At 41.9% G+C, this 17,807-nt stretch overlaps 1 protein-coding gene across 4 annotated transcripts in view; it reads right to left on the bottom strand.

Annotated features, from left to right (window-relative positions):
* PDE4B (phosphodiesterase 4B) overlaps window positions 1-17,807 on the bottom strand; it is a 520,481-nt gene that overhangs the window by 79,946 nt on the left and 422,728 nt on the right. Inside the window, exon 5 of one of the 4 annotated variants that reach the window (XM_027619965.2) lies at window positions 14,479-14,494. The exons of the other annotated variants lie outside the window; for them this stretch is intronic. Within the exon in view, the coding sequence (XP_027475766.1) occupies window positions 14,479-14,494 (16 nt within the window). The remainder of the gene's footprint in view (window positions 1-14,478; window positions 14,495-17,807) is intronic. 4 annotated transcript variants of the gene reach the window in all.

Genomic DNA, 17,807 nt, shown 5'->3' with positions numbered 1-17,807 from the left:
AGTATCCCATAGGTTTTGGACCAATGTGTTTTCATTCTCATTGGTTTCCATGAATTGTTTAAGTTCTTCTTTGATTTCCTGGTTGACCCAAACATTCTTGAGCAGAGTGGTCTTTAGCTTCCAAGCGTTTGAATTTCTTCCAAATTTTTTCTTGTGATTGAGTTCCAGTTTTAAAGCATTATGGTCTGAGAAAATGCAAGGAATAATCTCAGTCTTTTGGTATCGGTTGAGACCTGATTTGTGACCCAGTATGTAGTCTATTCTGGAGATAGTTCCATGTGCCCTCAAGAAGAATGAGTATTCTGTTGTTTTAGGGTGGAATGTTCTGTAAATATCTATGAGGTCCATCTGGTCCAGTGTGTCATTCAAAGCTCTTGTTTCTTTGTTATTTTCTGCTTAGATGATCTGTCTATTGCTGAGAATGGAGTATTGAGGTCTCCTACAATTAACGTATTGTTATCAATATGACTCTTTAATTTGGTTAACAGTTGGCTGCTCCCGTGTTGGGGACATAGATATTTATAATTGTTAGATCTTCTTGTTGGATAGACCCTTTAAGAATGATATAGTGTCCTTCTGTGTCTCTGACTACAGTCTTCAGCTTAAAATCTAATTTGTCTGATATGAGAATTGCTCCTGCAGCTTTCTTTTGAGGCCCGTTGGCATGGAAGATGGATCTCCATCCCTTCATCCCCAGTCTGGATGTATCTTTAGGTTCAAAATGAGTCTCTTGTAGACAGCATATGGATGGGTCCTGACTTTTTATCCAATCTGCAACCCTGTGCCGTTTTATGGGAGCATTTAGGAGCATTTATGCAAAGTTCTGAGATAGACAATGTCTGAAAAGACTTGTCCTCAGGGAGTTTACAATTCAGCTGATATGTGGACAGTGTGGGATTTAGATTTAAGGGTTTCTTAAATCTTATCCTTAAATCCAAGACTTATGACCTTTCCATGATCCTATTCTCATTGAATTCGATCCCATTGTTGGGTTCCAAGATGACCCCTCAAAGAACAGGTGGTGCAGTTGGGACAGCTCTGAAAGGCTTCCCTGAGGAGGAGGGCACCGACTCATCACTTAGTGTTATTTAAATGCTTAAATGTTTCACATTTAAGTATCATCTCCATCCTCGCTCACTGCAATCTCCTTGAGGACTAGGACTCTAATTTAATATTGCTTACAGTGTTTGGGACGGTGCTACACACATAGCGTCCAATGAAGGCATCTTGAATGAGTTGTGACTGGTTGGGAACAAAGCTGGCAGTCTTAAGTTTTGCAATGTGTAAGATTTCTTCAAGCTTATTCAAACTCGAACACTTAATTACCATGGCAGACGTACACTAGCTTTTCCTGGCTCTCTGGGGACTGTGACTCAAAGAGTGAATGCCATAAAACCAGGAGGTGTTCTGAATTTTCTCCTCCCCACAAGGCCTAGGTCCTTTGCACTTCCAGATTCAATATTGTCCTCCCTAGGGAACCTCACAGCCCTATCCGCTGCCACCAAGCCTGCTGGAACGGGGCGTCCTGCCTTTGTGACCACAAATTGTTTTGTGTTTATGTTGCCAAAATAGGCAAACTGAATTCCCACATTTTTTTCACTAGTGCAATGGGAAGCACCAGGGCCTTGGTCCCAGGAAATGATGAAAACCCAACCCAGATGTATACAGAGCAAACAGCACTGTTTGCCATGCTGTCTTGTTTGTTTTGGAGAAAAGTAGATTTATTAATAATAAAGTTTCGCCATGTGGCAGGCACATCTGGGTTACAAAGTATCAGTCATAGAAAGTAACTCAGGAAAAACCCCATTAAGTCACCTAGTCCTGCATTTGCCAAGGCTGTAGGCTATGTTTCTGCCTTTTCAGCTTTACCAGCATTTCAGAATAAAAGATGAGATGTTAAGAGTGATTTCTCACCTGTGGTTCCAAATTACCATTAACAATGGTGCTCACGATGGGAAAATGGACAAGAAAACAAACAAAAAATCTCAACTCCTCAGTTTCAACTCATAGCCCCGAGTAGGCTGTTGCCCCAAACTGACACAGAACACTGAGGAGCAGACTTCAATTCACAGAAGCACGTCGTGGTCTCTTCAGTGGAGACTCATGGGCAGAGGAGAAAAAAAACCTTACAGTTATTTATTTAACACTTATTGATTTAACCTTCTGGCTGGGTTGGGTTGTTAGATTTGGTTTTACATCCTGAATTACAAAATTTATGATGGAAACGTGTGTCAGCTGTTTACTGAAGGAAAGAAAGACTTCTGTTCTTTGTCTTCTCTCATAATAGAGCCAAGTGTCCCACCTGGTTGTTTGGAGAAGTTAAAATATGTGAAGAGTAAGAGCATAACCCTAGCTGGGCTTCCTTTTCTGCGTCTTCTGTTCTTTCCTCCTGAGAGTATGCTACCTGGGCATGATCCTGGTGCCTCCTGCCTGGACTGCTGTATAGCTTTTACTCCAACTCAAACCATCTGGCCAACAGCTGCCAAAATCAGCATCAGCTAAGATTTACTGAGAGTCAATCACATGCCTGCTGTACATACTGTGATCAAATATGTATCTTTTGCTTAATTTATTTGTCACAACCACTTTGTAACATAAGGAAGGGGACAGTATGGACTGTAGCCAAGGGCATGGGCTCAAAATCAGGCAGAAAGAGTTTTCAATCCTATCTCTACTATTTCCCTCCACTCAGCTTTATTGAGCTATAATTGACATATAACATTGTGTAAGTTTAAGGTATACAATGTGATGATTTGATACACGGATATATTATGCAATGATTACCGCAGTGAGGTTAGTTAACACATCCATCACTCCACTTTTTTTTTTTTTTGAGAGAGAGAGAGAGAGGGAGGGAGAGCACACATAGCGGGGAGAGGGGCAGAAGTAGAGGGAGAGAGAGAGAATCCCAAGCAGGCTCCACACCTAGCACAGAGCCAACAGGTGGCTCAATCTCACAACCCTGAGATCATGATCTGAGCCGAAATCAAGAGTCAGATGCTTAACCGACTGAGCCACCCAGGTAGGTGCCCCTCCACTACTTTTTAATGGAGGCTTTGGAAAAGTCAATATCTTCATCTGTAAAGTGTGAATAAGAACAGAACCTACTTCACAGGATTGTTTTGTTTTTAAAATAACTTTATTGAGGCTTATTTTACAAAAATACACCTTACTTTTTCAAGTGTAGAATTCAATAATTTTTAGTAGATTTACTAAGTTGTGCAACCATCACCATAAATCAGCTTTAAAACGTTTTATCACTCCTCATGCACCTTTATGATTAATCCTGTCTCCTGCTCCTTCCCCAACTTTGTCTTTATCTCTTTGCTTTTCCTGGATAGTTCATGTAAATAAAGCACAATTGATGATATCATACCATATATGGTATCTCATGTCTGGCTTCTTTCACTGAGAAGAGTAGTTTGAGGTTCATCCTTATCATATGCAGGATGTCTTCTTAGTTTGTTCCTTTTCACTGCTGAATAGTATTTCATTGTATGAATATAGTTTCTTTTGTCTATCCATTGCAACCACAAGACTGTGAGCTCCTCCAGAGAAGAAACTGTGTCTTATTCATTTCTGTATACCCATTGCCCAGCACAACGCCTGATGCGTGTAATGGTGAGTTGATGCTGAATGAATGAATGAGAGGGTTGGTGAATGACAGAATGAGCTGCTCTGTCTGACACAGAGAACCCATTAAAAGTAGGTAGTACTCTCTTGCCTGACATCAGAGTTCTAAAAGAGGTTTTTTCCTTTAAAAAAGATTCTAGGGGCACCTGGGTGGCTCAGTCGGGTTAAGCGTCTGCCTTCAGCTCACATCATGATCCCAGGGTCCTGAGATTGAGTCCCTCATCGGGCTCCCTGCTCAGCAGGGAGCCTGCTTCTCCTTCACTCTCTGCCTTCCGCTCTGCCTGTTTGTGCTCTCTCAATCAAAAAAAAAAAAAAAAGAAAAAGAAGAAAAAAAAGAAAAAAAAGATTCTAATCTTCCCATTGGCCTACTGTGAATTCCACTTCCTCCAAATGGCTATCTGAATAAGTCATAAGTAAGTATATATGTAGAATATTTTCTTCCCAGTTCCTTCCTTTAACTCTTCCTTTAACAAGAGCCACACACAAAAAAGAGAGAAATAGCTAAAGAGAAAAATTTTGCAAATTCTATAAGCTCTAAAACATGGTGACTTTTCTTAAGTAGGTGGTCAGATTCTAACAAGGATCCAGCAGAGGCCTTGCATATAGTACAGGCATTGTAAATAGTTGTTAAATAACTGGATCCAACAAACATTTATTAAGTGCCAATGAACAAGACCCTGTTACAACCTTCTAAGATTCCTGGTGTAAGGGAGTTACCCAACATATATACTGGTAACAATAATGACAACTACGTATTCGTTCATTCATTGCTCTATATGACTGGCACTATTTCAAGTGTTTTTATATGAAATAACTCATTTAATTTTCATAATAAGCCTAAGAGGAAAGTATTAAAGATGAGAAGATGAGGATGAAGAATCTGAGGTTTACAGAAGGTTTCAGAAGTAATTAGTGTAATAAGTAGTAGAACTGGGACCCAGGCAGTCTGGCTCCAGAAACTCCCCATGAGAATTCTTCTAAGCTTCAGTGAGGGGCCATGTCCCCTCCATTTCTGTTTCCCCAGCACTCATAACCACTCAATGACCATTTGCCATTAAACTGTGCCAGCCGCAAGGCTGACAGGGAGTAGGAAAAGAATACAGATACACTGTGTTATGCAACAATAATATGGCCTAATGTCAGGGTAGGAAAGGGTGGAAGAAGCCCAGGTTTAGGAGCCAGACCAGAGACCTGGGCTTGAACTCCAGATTCACCAGTAACTAGCTTCGGGGTTATTTTTTCTCTGACAAAAAAATTATCCACCCCAACACCTACACACTAACCATTTCTGGGCCAAGAGCCATTTTGGAAATTTGAAGGCTCTATAAGATTGGATTCTACCCTCAAAGACTCAAAACTAATTCAAAATAAAGATGACTAAGTCTGAGGCTAAAAGATTTACCTCAGGTCACACACCTGGTTGGTACTGGTACTAAAATTTAGTTTCCTGAGTTCCAGCTCAGTGCTCTTTCATTTAAGTCACAGAGTTTCACTTGAGGTAAAGAAGTTGAACAAAACACCATCAGAAGGAAATTATTCAAAACGGGACTTTCCAGAGCCAGCCTGGAATTGGACAGCTGCCTCCTTGTGTTCAAGAGAGGCACACCCCAGTTTCACTACAGATCTGAAATCTCTCTTTCCTTGTGATGTCAGAGGCTGGGGACATCTTCTAAGCAGTGAGTAATGCTCTGGAGATAAGTTTCCCACTGCTCTGCTACGTTCTAAAAATTCTCTCTTGCCTTCTTTCCCTGTTGGGATGTCCTACTCAATACCAAAAATACCTTGCAGTGAAGGGGACTTATTCCCGGAAGAGAGAAAGTCACTATCATCTCCTTGTTGGCTCAGTTCTTTCCCTGAAGGGCTTGAAGCACATTTTCTTTTAAATTCTCTATAGTTCTAGAATCTGGAGAAAAGAGTAGATTAAATGTAGCACAGGAAAAGGAGGGCACGGTCCAGAGAACGCCGAGTATGATTGGAGCAGCAGATGTAAACATTACCTCAAGGGTGTGTATGTACCTTGAAGACAGGTACCCGTGTGGGCACCACCTACAGCACTTTATGTATTTAACAGCACAGAGGACTAGTGCCAAGTATCTTTGGCGCCAAACAAGCGGGGGTTCAAATCTTAGCATTTTCACTTACTAGCTGAGTGTCTTTATATTAGTAGCTGCCCTCACCGGGGCATGGTTTCATTGGTTAAGAAAAGCGAGATAATAATGACTTCTTAAAGGGTTGTTGATGAGGAAAAGATCTCATTGTAATTCCTAATAGCAAATCTCATACTTAGCAGGGGTTTAATATTATGTTAACACTTCTCCTCCATGTTTTATGGTTGAAACAAACGTTTTAGAGTGCATTCTTTGGAAAGAAAGAAAACACTTTGGGGCTAGTATAGCACTGAAACTGCTTTGTCCAACCACTGTTCTATCATATAGGCTCAGAATGCAGGGAAAATCTCAGAATTGGCTGAATCTGCCCTTCTTCTGCATAAGAGAATCTCCTGTTAAACTTTCTACATCTATCTAGACGTGCTCTTCCAGCAGGGCACGCAGAATGAACCACCTCCCAGGGAAACACATTCCATTTTCTGCCAAATCTCTAGAGGGCTAAATGGTTCACTGAGGCAAAAATGGTCTCCGCTACAAATTCTACCCAGTGTAACTCTCCTCTTTTCCCTGACAACACAGAATGGTGAAAAGGGCATGTTTCCCCAACATGTTTCCCTGCTAAAAATCAGAGTGACTCCCCTCCACAGAAACCTGAGGAGTAGGGGGTAGTAAGTAATCCCACCAACAAAATCAGAAAATGAAATAGAAGGAGCACATTCCATTGTTGCAGTAAAAGAGGAGGTAAAGGTAAGTGTTTCTACAACTTGAGTAAAACCACTGACTCAAGATCAGGAGAAAAGGCAGGATTTGGGGAGAAAGAACCAGTTGAGATGTCAATTCCTTGAACGCCAGAAAGCATCCATAGTTGGTTCAGTTTAGTAATTTGCTGAGAGCACTTCTTTATCAAAAGGTAAATGAGGTGAGGAGGAAATTGCACCTTGAAGGCAGGATCATAGGTCTGAGATGTTCCAGACAGAGGTGGTTATGGGAGCCACCTGGCTCACAGGTAAAGTACCCAGGGATCCCCCTGAGATGTGGACTGCGGAGGTGAGACCAGAAGCTGGGCGCTGTGGTGGACACGAGGCTCTGGGCTCAGCAAAGGGGCCGGAGGTGTCATCTCTGATGTGTGCGTTCTCAGTGGCAGGAACACAAGATGCAGAGAAAACACGGGCGTGAGGAGGTTTTAGGGTCCATGTTTGTGAAAGAGAGTGTCTCACGGATGACCTAGAGAATGGGGTTGACATCAAATTTCCTCAAGAGGATATGAATGTTTTAGACCCCCTTCTGTGGAAACAAGTACTATATACATAAAGGGGAGGCTCACCTCACTCTAAGATATTTCTGGCTAAATCAACCACTTTTTGAGATATTTCTCCCCATTGAGTTTGCAGTAATAGGTCATGGTCTCCAGACCCAGGGCACAGAATGACTGGCATTCTTGTAGAGCTGAAGCCCAAGATTTTCTTTTCTCTTGCAGCTGCTCAGCAGAGAGAAAGGTGAGAATGTGGGGCCTCTGTGGTGTCACCAACATTTAGTAGGTGTGTCACCACTGCTGGGGACTGTCGGGGTGTTCAAAATACAAACAAGTTGCCCTTGTGGTCTTTCAAACCATCACATGGTTTTCAAAACAATTCTGTGAGCTGGGAAGAATGGCTATTTTACCGTGTTTTGAAGTAAAGTCTCCATTAGTCAGAAAGAATATAAAGATTTTTATTCTCCTGGATCTTATATTTTTTTTATTTGTGTAGGGCTGGGCATAATTCTGGTCTGATACCCAGGACAGGCTTATTTATTTGTTGGTTGGTCCTTTTAATGATTTGTTTTATGTGTCAACTTGGCTAGGCAATAGTACCTGGCTTTTTAATCAATATTGATTAAACACATCTAGGTGTTGTGAAGATATTTTGTAGATGTGGTTAACATTTACAATCAGTGAACCTTAAATGAAAGAGATTACCTTCAATATTGTTGGTGGGCCTCACCCCATCAGTTGAAGGTCTAAGAGCAAAAACAAGTTTCTTGGAAAGGAACAGATTCTGCCTCAAGACTGCAGCATTAACTCCTGCCTGAGTTTCCAGAAATTCAAACTTGCCAGTCCCCACAATTGCATGAGCCAAATTCTTAAAATAAATCATAAATATATGTATATATATTCTCACACTGGTTCTGTTTCTTTGGACAATCCTGACTGATACAGTCTGTATCTCCAGGTAGCTTTCACTCTACATTTTTATTTCCAGATGGTGCAAACTCAAGATCAGATTCTGAGTCTTATTCAAGTTAGCACTTCCCTACTCCCCTCCGTGGTAGCAGGCCATAATAAAAATGTTTAGCTATGGAACACACAAAACCCCAAACAAATGGATGTACATATGCCAATGGCATAACGAACAATTATGTTTTTAAAAATCAATGCGGGACATGTATGCCCCAATACCATATATAAAGAGTGGGCCATTATTACAATAAGCAAGACTAACTGTAGAAGGCTTTCCATAGGTAAGTTTCTGAGTCAGATTAAGAGGCCTGGACGGAAGGTGGTTTGGAAGCGTGAGGGGCATGGAGAAAACAGCCAGTCAGAGGGAAGCCTAGAAATGATCTCCAGGTGAAGAGAGACAGACTAGTTAAATTTGCAATGAGAGAAGAAGAAATAACCAGCATGCATGCCCCCCCCGCCGACACACACACACACACACACGGCAGACAACGGCACAGGGGCTATCTGAAGGTCTCACTGTTTGTCAGGACAGGCACTGTCCTGCATGGAGATGTAGAGCAGTGGTTGCCACTGAAAGCCTAAGACCCCCCAGCGATGCAAAGCCATGGAAAGCCTCTCTCAATGCTTATGCATCACACTGAAGGTGTGAGTTTACTTCACAGAGCTGAGCCTCTGTTAGCAATGTAGGGTTGGAAAGGAAGCCACAGTGTCATGCTCTTATTCCGCGGGACTGTCCTCCAAAGCCAGCAAATGGAGAACTCTGGAGGTTTCACCTTCGCCTTCCAGGCAGATAGTCATGTAGCCTGAGGGAATGCAGCAGCTCTTGCAGGAGCCCAATTTTCTTTTTGTGCAGATGGCAATCCAGATTGGCAGCACAGATCTTGAAACATATTTTTGTCTCACGGAGGTTGTTTCAAGTTCCCCAAAGCTAGAGCAGCGGGGCAGTTGCAAAGTCATTCAGTTTCTCTGTCCCCATAAGCAAATTTCCCCTCATCGGAATCTACCCTCAACTCAAAGAAGTCCATTTTTCCTTCTCTTCTTTTACTTACAATTCATTGCATTACCTCTCTTTCACTGTTCATTCTTTTCAATGATGTTTTTCATTTTTTTTAAAAAAAGACTTAATTTATTTATTTGAAAGAGAGAGAGAGACAGAACACAAGTGGGGGGAGGGGCAGAGGGAAAGCGAGAAGCAGACTCCCCGCTGAGCAGGGAGCCCCATACGGGCTCGATCCTGGGACCCTGGGACCATGACCTGAGCCGAAGGCAGAGGCTTAACTGACTGAGCCACTCAGGCGCCCCTCAATGATGTTTTTCAATAAATATTTTTTGAGCACCTGCCCTGTGCCAGGCATTGAGTACACAGTGTAGAGGTGTAAGTAATCAAGAAAATAGGCAGTTATAATACACTAAAAAGTATTAACACTTATTTAGTGCCTTCTGTGTGCGGCATTGTGCTAAACCCTTTACGTATATTAAACTAGCTCTCACGACGATTCTCTGCTGAAGGTCTCATTATCATCCTCATTGTACATATGAGGAAATGAAGGCCCAAAGATGTGGAATTACTTGTTTATAGTCCTACAGAAAGAAAGGAATAGAACCAGGACTAAACTCAGCCAGTCTGGATCCAGAGCTCGCCTGCATAGCCACGAGGTGGATGGAAGGGGCAGGTGCCGAGTATTGCGCCAGAGAAAGCACACGTCCCTGGGAGCCCACAGGAGGGGCCAGCAGCCCAGACTTGTGGCCCAGGGAGAAGTGCTGTATTTGAAATTCAAATCAGATCACATCAATCTTCTTCTCAAAATTCCTTAATGGCTTCCCACATAATTAAGAATAAAATCTACACGTTTCACCCATGGCCTACAAATGCTCTGTTCAACCTCGTCTTTCTCAGCTTCTTTGGCCTTGCTCTTCACTACCACCCTATTGATCCAGATCTCAGGCTGGAGCACCTGGAAAGTGTTACTTACTGTCTCTACCCACCCAGCTCCCACTCAGTGTTTAGGTCGCAAATTCCAGGTCATTTACAAAGGCCTTCCCTGTCCCTTAATCTACATTAATTCCAATAATAACTAATGATAATAATAATTAGAGCAAATGCTAAATAATACTAGTTGGTAGGCAGTATTCTAAATGCTTTATGTATAAGAGCTTACTTAAATATTACAACAATCCTAATGGTAAATACTAGTATTATTCCCATTTTTACAGGTGAGGCAATATTATAGTATTCTGTACGTTTCTTCATTATAATGATCAAATGTGTAATCTTGTATTTATTTTCTTAATATTTCCTGGGCTATACGGCCCATGAGGTCAGGCTCTAAATTCTTTCTCTTCACTATTATATCTCCAGTGTCACATATACAGTAAGCATCTAATAAACATTTATGGAATAAATTAATAAACGGATAATGGACATGTATGAGACACCTTTTTTAAGATTTACACATTTTTTATTACTTACAATAAAATGGATAGATAACAAAGGAATTAAAGGGAATTATTATATAGTAATTATGAAGGCTGTAGGTAATTCAGTATGTTTGTTTGCTCTCCTGTTGTGAAATGCTTACCATCCCCCGTTCCGTCAGTTATAACTTCCGAGGCTTACAATGGGGGTGGGGCAGGGACAGCATGGTCTAGACTAGAGGAAAGAGCATTTGTTTTTCAAGAAATACAGACCTAGGTTTCAGTTTTGACTTTGTCACTGACTAATGATGTGGTCTTGAGAAGACCGCATGTATTCCCTGGGCCTCCTTTTCTAAATCTGTGAAATCAGGACAACAATCTGCAGGACAGTTCAGTGTTGAGAATTAAGTGAGATAATGCATGCAGAGTGCCTAGCCCAGTGCCTGGCACATATCAGAACTTGAATAACTTCTAGTTCCTTTCCTCTCCTGCACTCAGAGGCAGGCAGGTGGGCTTCTGAAATTCTATGCTTTGCTAGGCAAGCAGTACTAGCCAGACTAGACCCTAGAAATGTGAAGTCAATGCACAAGTGAGGGGGTAGGGGCAAAGACTGCGTTACTGACCAGGCTGCCTCCATGGATCAAACGGACTGGATAACTGCCATGGCCCCACCTCACGCCATGCACACAGCCAAAGGGGAGGTAGGAAAGTATACAAAACTCTGAGGCGTGACGTTTGGTACTTGTCAACAGCTCTGGCTGGGAGTAAGTCAAGACAATAAACTAAGAAAAAGATCCAGTGAGTTCTGTTGCCTGGTCTCTATTTCAAGGGGACAGTCCCTGCTTTGTTTCTCTTCTCTTGGGTGAAAGACTGTTCTCTGAAATGCTTCTGGCTTCCGAGAACAGTTCTAAAGGCAACTCCATAAAGTGCTGGCCAGGGGTTGATCAGAAGCAAGCAAGCAAGCAAGCAGAATTCACCCTGCCCCCAAGGATCATGTGGTTTTGGGGATGCAGGGCGGGAGAAAACAGGGAACTTAGAAAGTTCTCTTCCTTCCTCCTTCATTTCCCAACATCCACGTTCATCCTTCTCTAGGCCAACGCTGACCTCCTTCTTTTCTTCCTCCCTCCCAATAAAGGGAAGAGAAAGAAGCAGGTGGGTAAGAGGGGGCCTTCCCATTCTGAGAAGTAACTGAGAGAGGGCAGAAGAGCCTTTCCAAAAGAAGTCAAAGCCCCCATAGACGAACCATGAGAGATGATGGACTCTGAAAAACAAACTGAGGTTTCTAGAGGGGAGGAGGGTAGGGGGATGGGTTAGCCTGGTGATGGGTATTGAGGAGGGCACGTTCTGCATGGAGCACTGGGTGTTATGAACAAACAATGAATCATGGAACACTGCACCAAAAACTAATGATGTAATATATGGTGATTAACATAACAATAAAAAAATTAAAAAAAAAAAAAGAGAAGTCAAAGCCCTCCCCTAGGCTGGCCTCTGCTAGTAGGTTTTGTCTTCTCTCCAAAGGGAAGCTCTGGACCAGCTTCCATTGCTCATCTCTGCTGAGCTCCCCGAGTTGAAAAGCCTGTATCTGTGCAGGTATGTACCAAGACCTGAACACTGTGTTTAAATACAACTGTAATGAGTTGTAGAGCTGCAATTGTTCTATCCTATAAAGTGAAGTCCTCTCACGCTTATGCAAGAGAAAGCTCTCAGTTAACTATGATCCAGTTTATCAGAGTCCTAATTGAGCATTCTCTGCAATCTGTCTTTAAGAGAAAGAGCCATCCTCGTATGGTGTCCTACCTTCAGCTCCAAATGTATTTCCATATAATCAGATTTTTATGGTTTCAGGGAAAACGAATCTTAAACTTCAAAGACAGCTTGCCTTCTAGATTGTATTCCTATAGAAGGGAAGTAGATCAGAATCTTTTAGACGGATCTGTAACAGGACTTTCTGTTTTGGTTCCCTACTTATGCCAGCAGGCCTGGGCTTTCACACACTGACTACCTGCTATGTGCGGGGAGCTATGGGAAACATGTTGCATAACATGATTAATAAGATGATACTAATATTGACACCTTTCTACGTGTCAGGAGCTATTCTAAGCGCTTTTTGTATGTTCACACATTCAATCCTTATAACCAACATATGAGGTTTGTGAAATTTCTATCCAAGTTTTGGAGATGAGGAGACTGGGACATGGAGACGTTTAAGTCATTTGTCCCAAGGCCACATACTAATGGAGTTGGGATTTGAAAGGGGCAGTCTGGCTCGAGAGTCTTTACTTTTAACCACTACATGCATACCTTTTCTCATTTAACCCACACAGCAATCTTACATGATAGAATATTAAAATGTCCACTTTCTAGACAAAAAAAACTGAGTCTCAGAGAAGTAATTTGTCTAAGGTATTGGCCCAGGGATTCCCAGCCCAATTCAATTCAATATACTAATTGAGGACCTACCTTGTGCGAGGCACTGTACTAGGCACTAAGAGATAATAGAAAGTAATAAGCTAGTCACATTTAGTCATTTTTTATTGTATTTATTTTAACACTGCCACTTTCATCATACTTATTTTAACACTGCCCAAAGTAATGGATGATAAAGAGCTTACTTCAAGTGAAAAAAAGTTACATGTAGTCAAGATTAGCCAGGAATGTCAGCATTGTATACATGCCTGAGAGCTAGAAGATATTTAGACAAGCCAAATATGAGCTCTCTAATCCTTTCTGATTCAGGCATGGGCATATGCTCATTTGTACTTGTTCAGTCCATAAAGATTTACTGAGCATCTACTGTATTCCAGGTCATGTTCTATAAATTGGGGATATAAAAAAAAGACAAAACATTAGTACTTAAACTTGAGACAATCTTAGTTTAAAAGGGAATAAAATTAAATAAATAAATACAGCATAATATGGCAAGTGCAATAATTGAGATTTTGAGATAATAATTAATAATTGAGAGTAATTTTGGATGAGTTGCAGGGAGCACATACTGAAGATGGCATCTATGCTGAGTCTTAAAGGAATAAGGAATGGATATTTAAGATGGGAATGAGTAAAGGAATTAGTATTTACTAAGCATGTGCTATAGATCAGGATCTGGATTGAGACTATGTATTTCGTTGAATCCTGACTCAGAATCCAAGAATCAGTGAGTGGAAAGAACTGGTTCACTTGACGATGTAAGAATATCCCTGAGCTGAATATGTGAGTGATATTTTTGGGAAAAGCAGCCCAGACAGAGGGAACCGCATGTACAAAGGCAGAAAGGCAAGAAGAGCCTGGTGTATTTAAGGGACAGTATGTTCAGGGCATCTCTGCCATCAGCTGTGCATGGGGCTTAAAGTGAAAGATGAGAACAAAGAAGGAATTAGGAGCAAAATTCTGAAGGAACTCGTAAAAAGTGGGGATCCTGTGTTGAAGGCAAACGATAGCCAACTAAGGAAATAACTATAACTAAAACTATGGTTTTAGAAGAGTAATTCTAGTACCAGGATAGAGGGTGGATTGCAATGGGGAAGGCCTGAGGACAACAGATCAAGTGGGAGGACCAACATAATGGCTTAGGTAGGGGAGGATGAAGCCCTGAACTAAGGAGGAGGGGGTAGGGGATGATTAGAGAAACAGCTACAAGAATTGGCTGTTGGAGGTGAAGAGAGAGATAAAGGATGGACTCTGAAGACACTACTCAGAGCCAGTAATATAGGAGAAGGAACAATAGTGGAGGGCGGATGGATCCAGGCCTCCAGATGAACCAAAAGGGGTTACCAACGGTGGTCAGATGTCTGGCATTTATGTCCATACTAAATAAAAAAAGAAAAACAAACATATATATAAGTATGTGTATACACACACACGAACTGATAAGCAAATGGGGCAGTGCTGGAGTAGTGGAGCGCCCGTTAGAAAGGGAGATGAGAGCTGAAACCAACATGGTGGGTTCCGATGACCCGATCTGAAGAAAGCTGTCTGCTCAAGATGGCTCTCTAACTCAGCCTGCGAGGGAGAGGCGTCCAGGTGTGAGGTGAATCTTTGGCTCTGACTCCTGGGGCTGTCCAGGTAAATAGAGCTGTCAGAAATACCCAGAAGCAGACAGACATTTCCTGAAGGCTCTCTCCCACATGCCTGGATGCTGCATGACCAGGCTTGAGGGAGGCAGCAGCTGGGGTTTGGGAGGACACAGGCACGTGGGCAGCCTCCTGTTTCCTGCGGCAGCTCTGCAGATGAGGCAGCGGAGAGAAGTGAATCTTTCTTTCTAGCCTCCTCCTCCACCCTTTGCTTCAGAGCCCCGCTGCCGCAGCACCGTGCAGGCTGCATAAAGGTTGATTCATAGATGAAGGGCTGTGGCCACCAGCGGACAGAAGTGGCAGAGAGGACGAAGTTGTGCGTGTGCGCGCGTGTTCAGAAGAAACTGTTTATTCAGGGAACTATATGTCAAACACAGCCTTACTGGCAGACAATAGTGGTTTGCCCAGACGATTTATGCCACCAAATAAACATCAAGATGGGCTGTGTAGAGCTAAAGGTGAGACACGTTTTCAGAAGTGGGGTGCCACCCCTCACGGTCTCAATGACAGGAGATGCTTTTGCACACAAAACACTGAGGCAACAATATCTGGGCATCGCCTGAGCCTACTGTAACCAAAGAGAAAGAAAGGCCGGAACTAAAATGCAAAAGAAAAAAATAAACTGTGTTTGGAGATAGGTCTGCTACAGTGTAAACTTTTCCCTTTCTCTGGCTTACTGCTATAGCAAAACCTGATGGTTGTCTTTGTAAAAAAAAAAAAAAAAACGTGTCTGTATCTAGGTCCCTGGCAGTGATTTGCCTCTGGGAGGGCCAGCAATCTATTTAATGACTCCATTGACGTCAATAGCATAACTGAAATACTTACTAACATGCATGATTCCAACTTTGGGGGGGGGCGGTGGGTGGATGGTGTTTCTCAGCAGCACAAAAACATGAAGTGGAGTCAACCCGGAACGGATTCAAGGCTTTAGGCAGCAAGTGGGAGATTAGATGCTGCAGGTTTCATTGGTTCCATTGAATAGGAAGAAGCAGTCACACTAAATTTAGAAATTAATTTTGAACCGGTGAAATAGCCATTAATGAGCAGGGCTCTATTTTTGGCAATGTTTGCTCAAGGGTAACATTTTAACTATTCACACTTTAGTTGACTTGTCAATGTTTTTGCAACTACCCACACTTAATTTTAGACGTATATGAAATAATCGCAGATCAATATAAATAGCTCGATGTTGATGCTCTGGGGTAAATGTTCAGAAGAGGGCTATTTTAGACAAAAGCAGTTCTTATAAAACAACCGTTTGGGGAATTATTCCCAGAATTACTGGGGCTTTTCTAGTGCATTTGCCCTATTGTTTTGTATGCAGGCTGCTTAAACACTCGAGGTGAGTCATTAAGGCAATTACCCCAATAATTCAGGCCACAGGACAATCAGAACACTAATGAAAAACTTCTCTGATATTTCTAGTTTTTTCTCTTGTTCCTTTCCTTTCTTTCTCTCTTCTTCTTCTCCTTCTTCTTTTCCCTCTCTCTTTTTTTTGGTTATTGCCCCCCATCCCCTAGGCTCTCCTTTGTCTTGTGTGGCTGTGGCCTTTGGTAACACGATTGGTTTTATTCGTATTTGTCCACAGTGTTGTAATCCTGCCTCAGAGTTCTTGCTTAATGTAGAAATCAAGCAAACGTTGTGCTTATGCCAGGCTTCATTTCCAGCCATCTGACACAGGCCACTGCTGTGGTTCTCAGAGAGCCCTTTACTAGTGCACACACAGTCCATCTCTCATCCCAGGCCCTGGCGGCTCTGGCAAAGAATGAGAACTCAATGTCATGACTTTCGGAAATTCTTAGAATCCAAGATAACTCTCTGAGCCCCTTGTCCATTCCTCGAACAGACCCTGTATCTGGCACACCCCCATGAACTTTCAAGGGGATATTCATAATCAAGTAAAGATATAGGAGGAACTCATACTGAGAAATAGGCTTCTTAGCAGAAAGCCCCTTCTTCTGTTTTATCAACTAGTAAAGCATCATTTCCTCCCCCTAGAATGGCCTGGACACATAAGAGAAGGAAGGGATTCCCATGAGCACTGAAAAAAATGGATTAAGTCTGTTTCTCACTTAGGCCAACCTATTTCAGACATACTGGAAAGTCCTCTGTTATCACATCTTATTTCTCCATATACAGGCTTTTCTTGAAAAACATCTAATTGACTGGTGTTAAAAACCACCTTAACACCACCATAAACCAAGGCTTTGGAGACTCAGGCTGGGAGAGACTCTGGGTCTGCCACAGTCTGGCCTGAAGTCCTCAGGCAATTTTCTAATCATCTTTGTGTCATGGTTTGCTGTCATTTCCAATGACCCACGGACGTGGGGGGTTGTTCTTCATGTCATCCGACATGTTATATCGGTGATGCTCTCGCTCAGTATGTTTATTGTTAAATTTTAGAACAAGAAGATTAATATAGAATCTCCCACCATACACATCAATTCACCTGCTGAAACATTGTATATACAATATATATTATCAATCAAGTCACATTTATATGAATCAGAGGTGCTGGCCATTAAAAGGACTACTTCTCTAATCCTTTTGTAAAGCAAAGAGTCATTTTGTAAAGGCAGTAAACACTTGATGATTTATCCTTCCAGGAAATTCTTGCTTCCCATGACATATCTGTACTCATTATTGAAAGGCATGCAAAGGCAAGGGACAGAATGGGTGGGAAAGTGAGACAATTATCCTACACACACACATAGACACACACAGTCACCTGCCCACTCGTGCACATGCATACACATACACACACACATTGATTTTCCCCAATAATCTGTTTTTTTTTCTGTTGAAAACAGTTTGAGGCCTGAGATTCTAAAAATGACTTCTGCTTTCCATGTAGAATGTGTACAGATGATAGAAGCCTGCCTTGTTTTGGAGCACTCTTTCTTCTATTTTTTTCCTCTTTCTGTTCCAATCCTGATGCAGCATGTAGAAAAGGCCTGGAATTCCTGCTTGTGAAAAGGCAAAATGTGATAAAAAATCGAGATGTTCACTACACTCCACAGCATTAGCATTTTCAACACCCCCGGGAGGATTTAGTGCATCTTTCTCCTTAAAGCAGGAGCATATCAATTACCATGCTGCTATACTTTCTGCATTTTAAATTCTTAATTACTTTACTCTGGCTTTGCACTCAAAGTGCAAAAATGCCAACTTTTTGTATTTAACTCTTTTTATCCAAAACCCACATGACCACACAAATACATATATATGCTGTTATAGAGTGTGTTTCAAACCTCTTTTCATTTAAATGCAATAGCTGATGTTTTTTTCATAGTAAAAAAGCCACAGTTGAATATTTTTCATAGCCATAGAGATAAAAATATTAACTCATTATTAAAATTT

Source organism: Zalophus californianus, chromosome 4 (assembly GCF_009762305.2).
Source record: "Zalophus californianus isolate mZalCal1 chromosome 4, mZalCal1.pri.v2, whole genome shotgun sequence".
Classification (NCBI taxonomy): domain Eukaryota; kingdom Metazoa; phylum Chordata; class Mammalia; order Carnivora; family Otariidae; genus Zalophus; species Zalophus californianus.
This window is presented reverse-complemented; position numbering and strand designations above follow the sequence as displayed.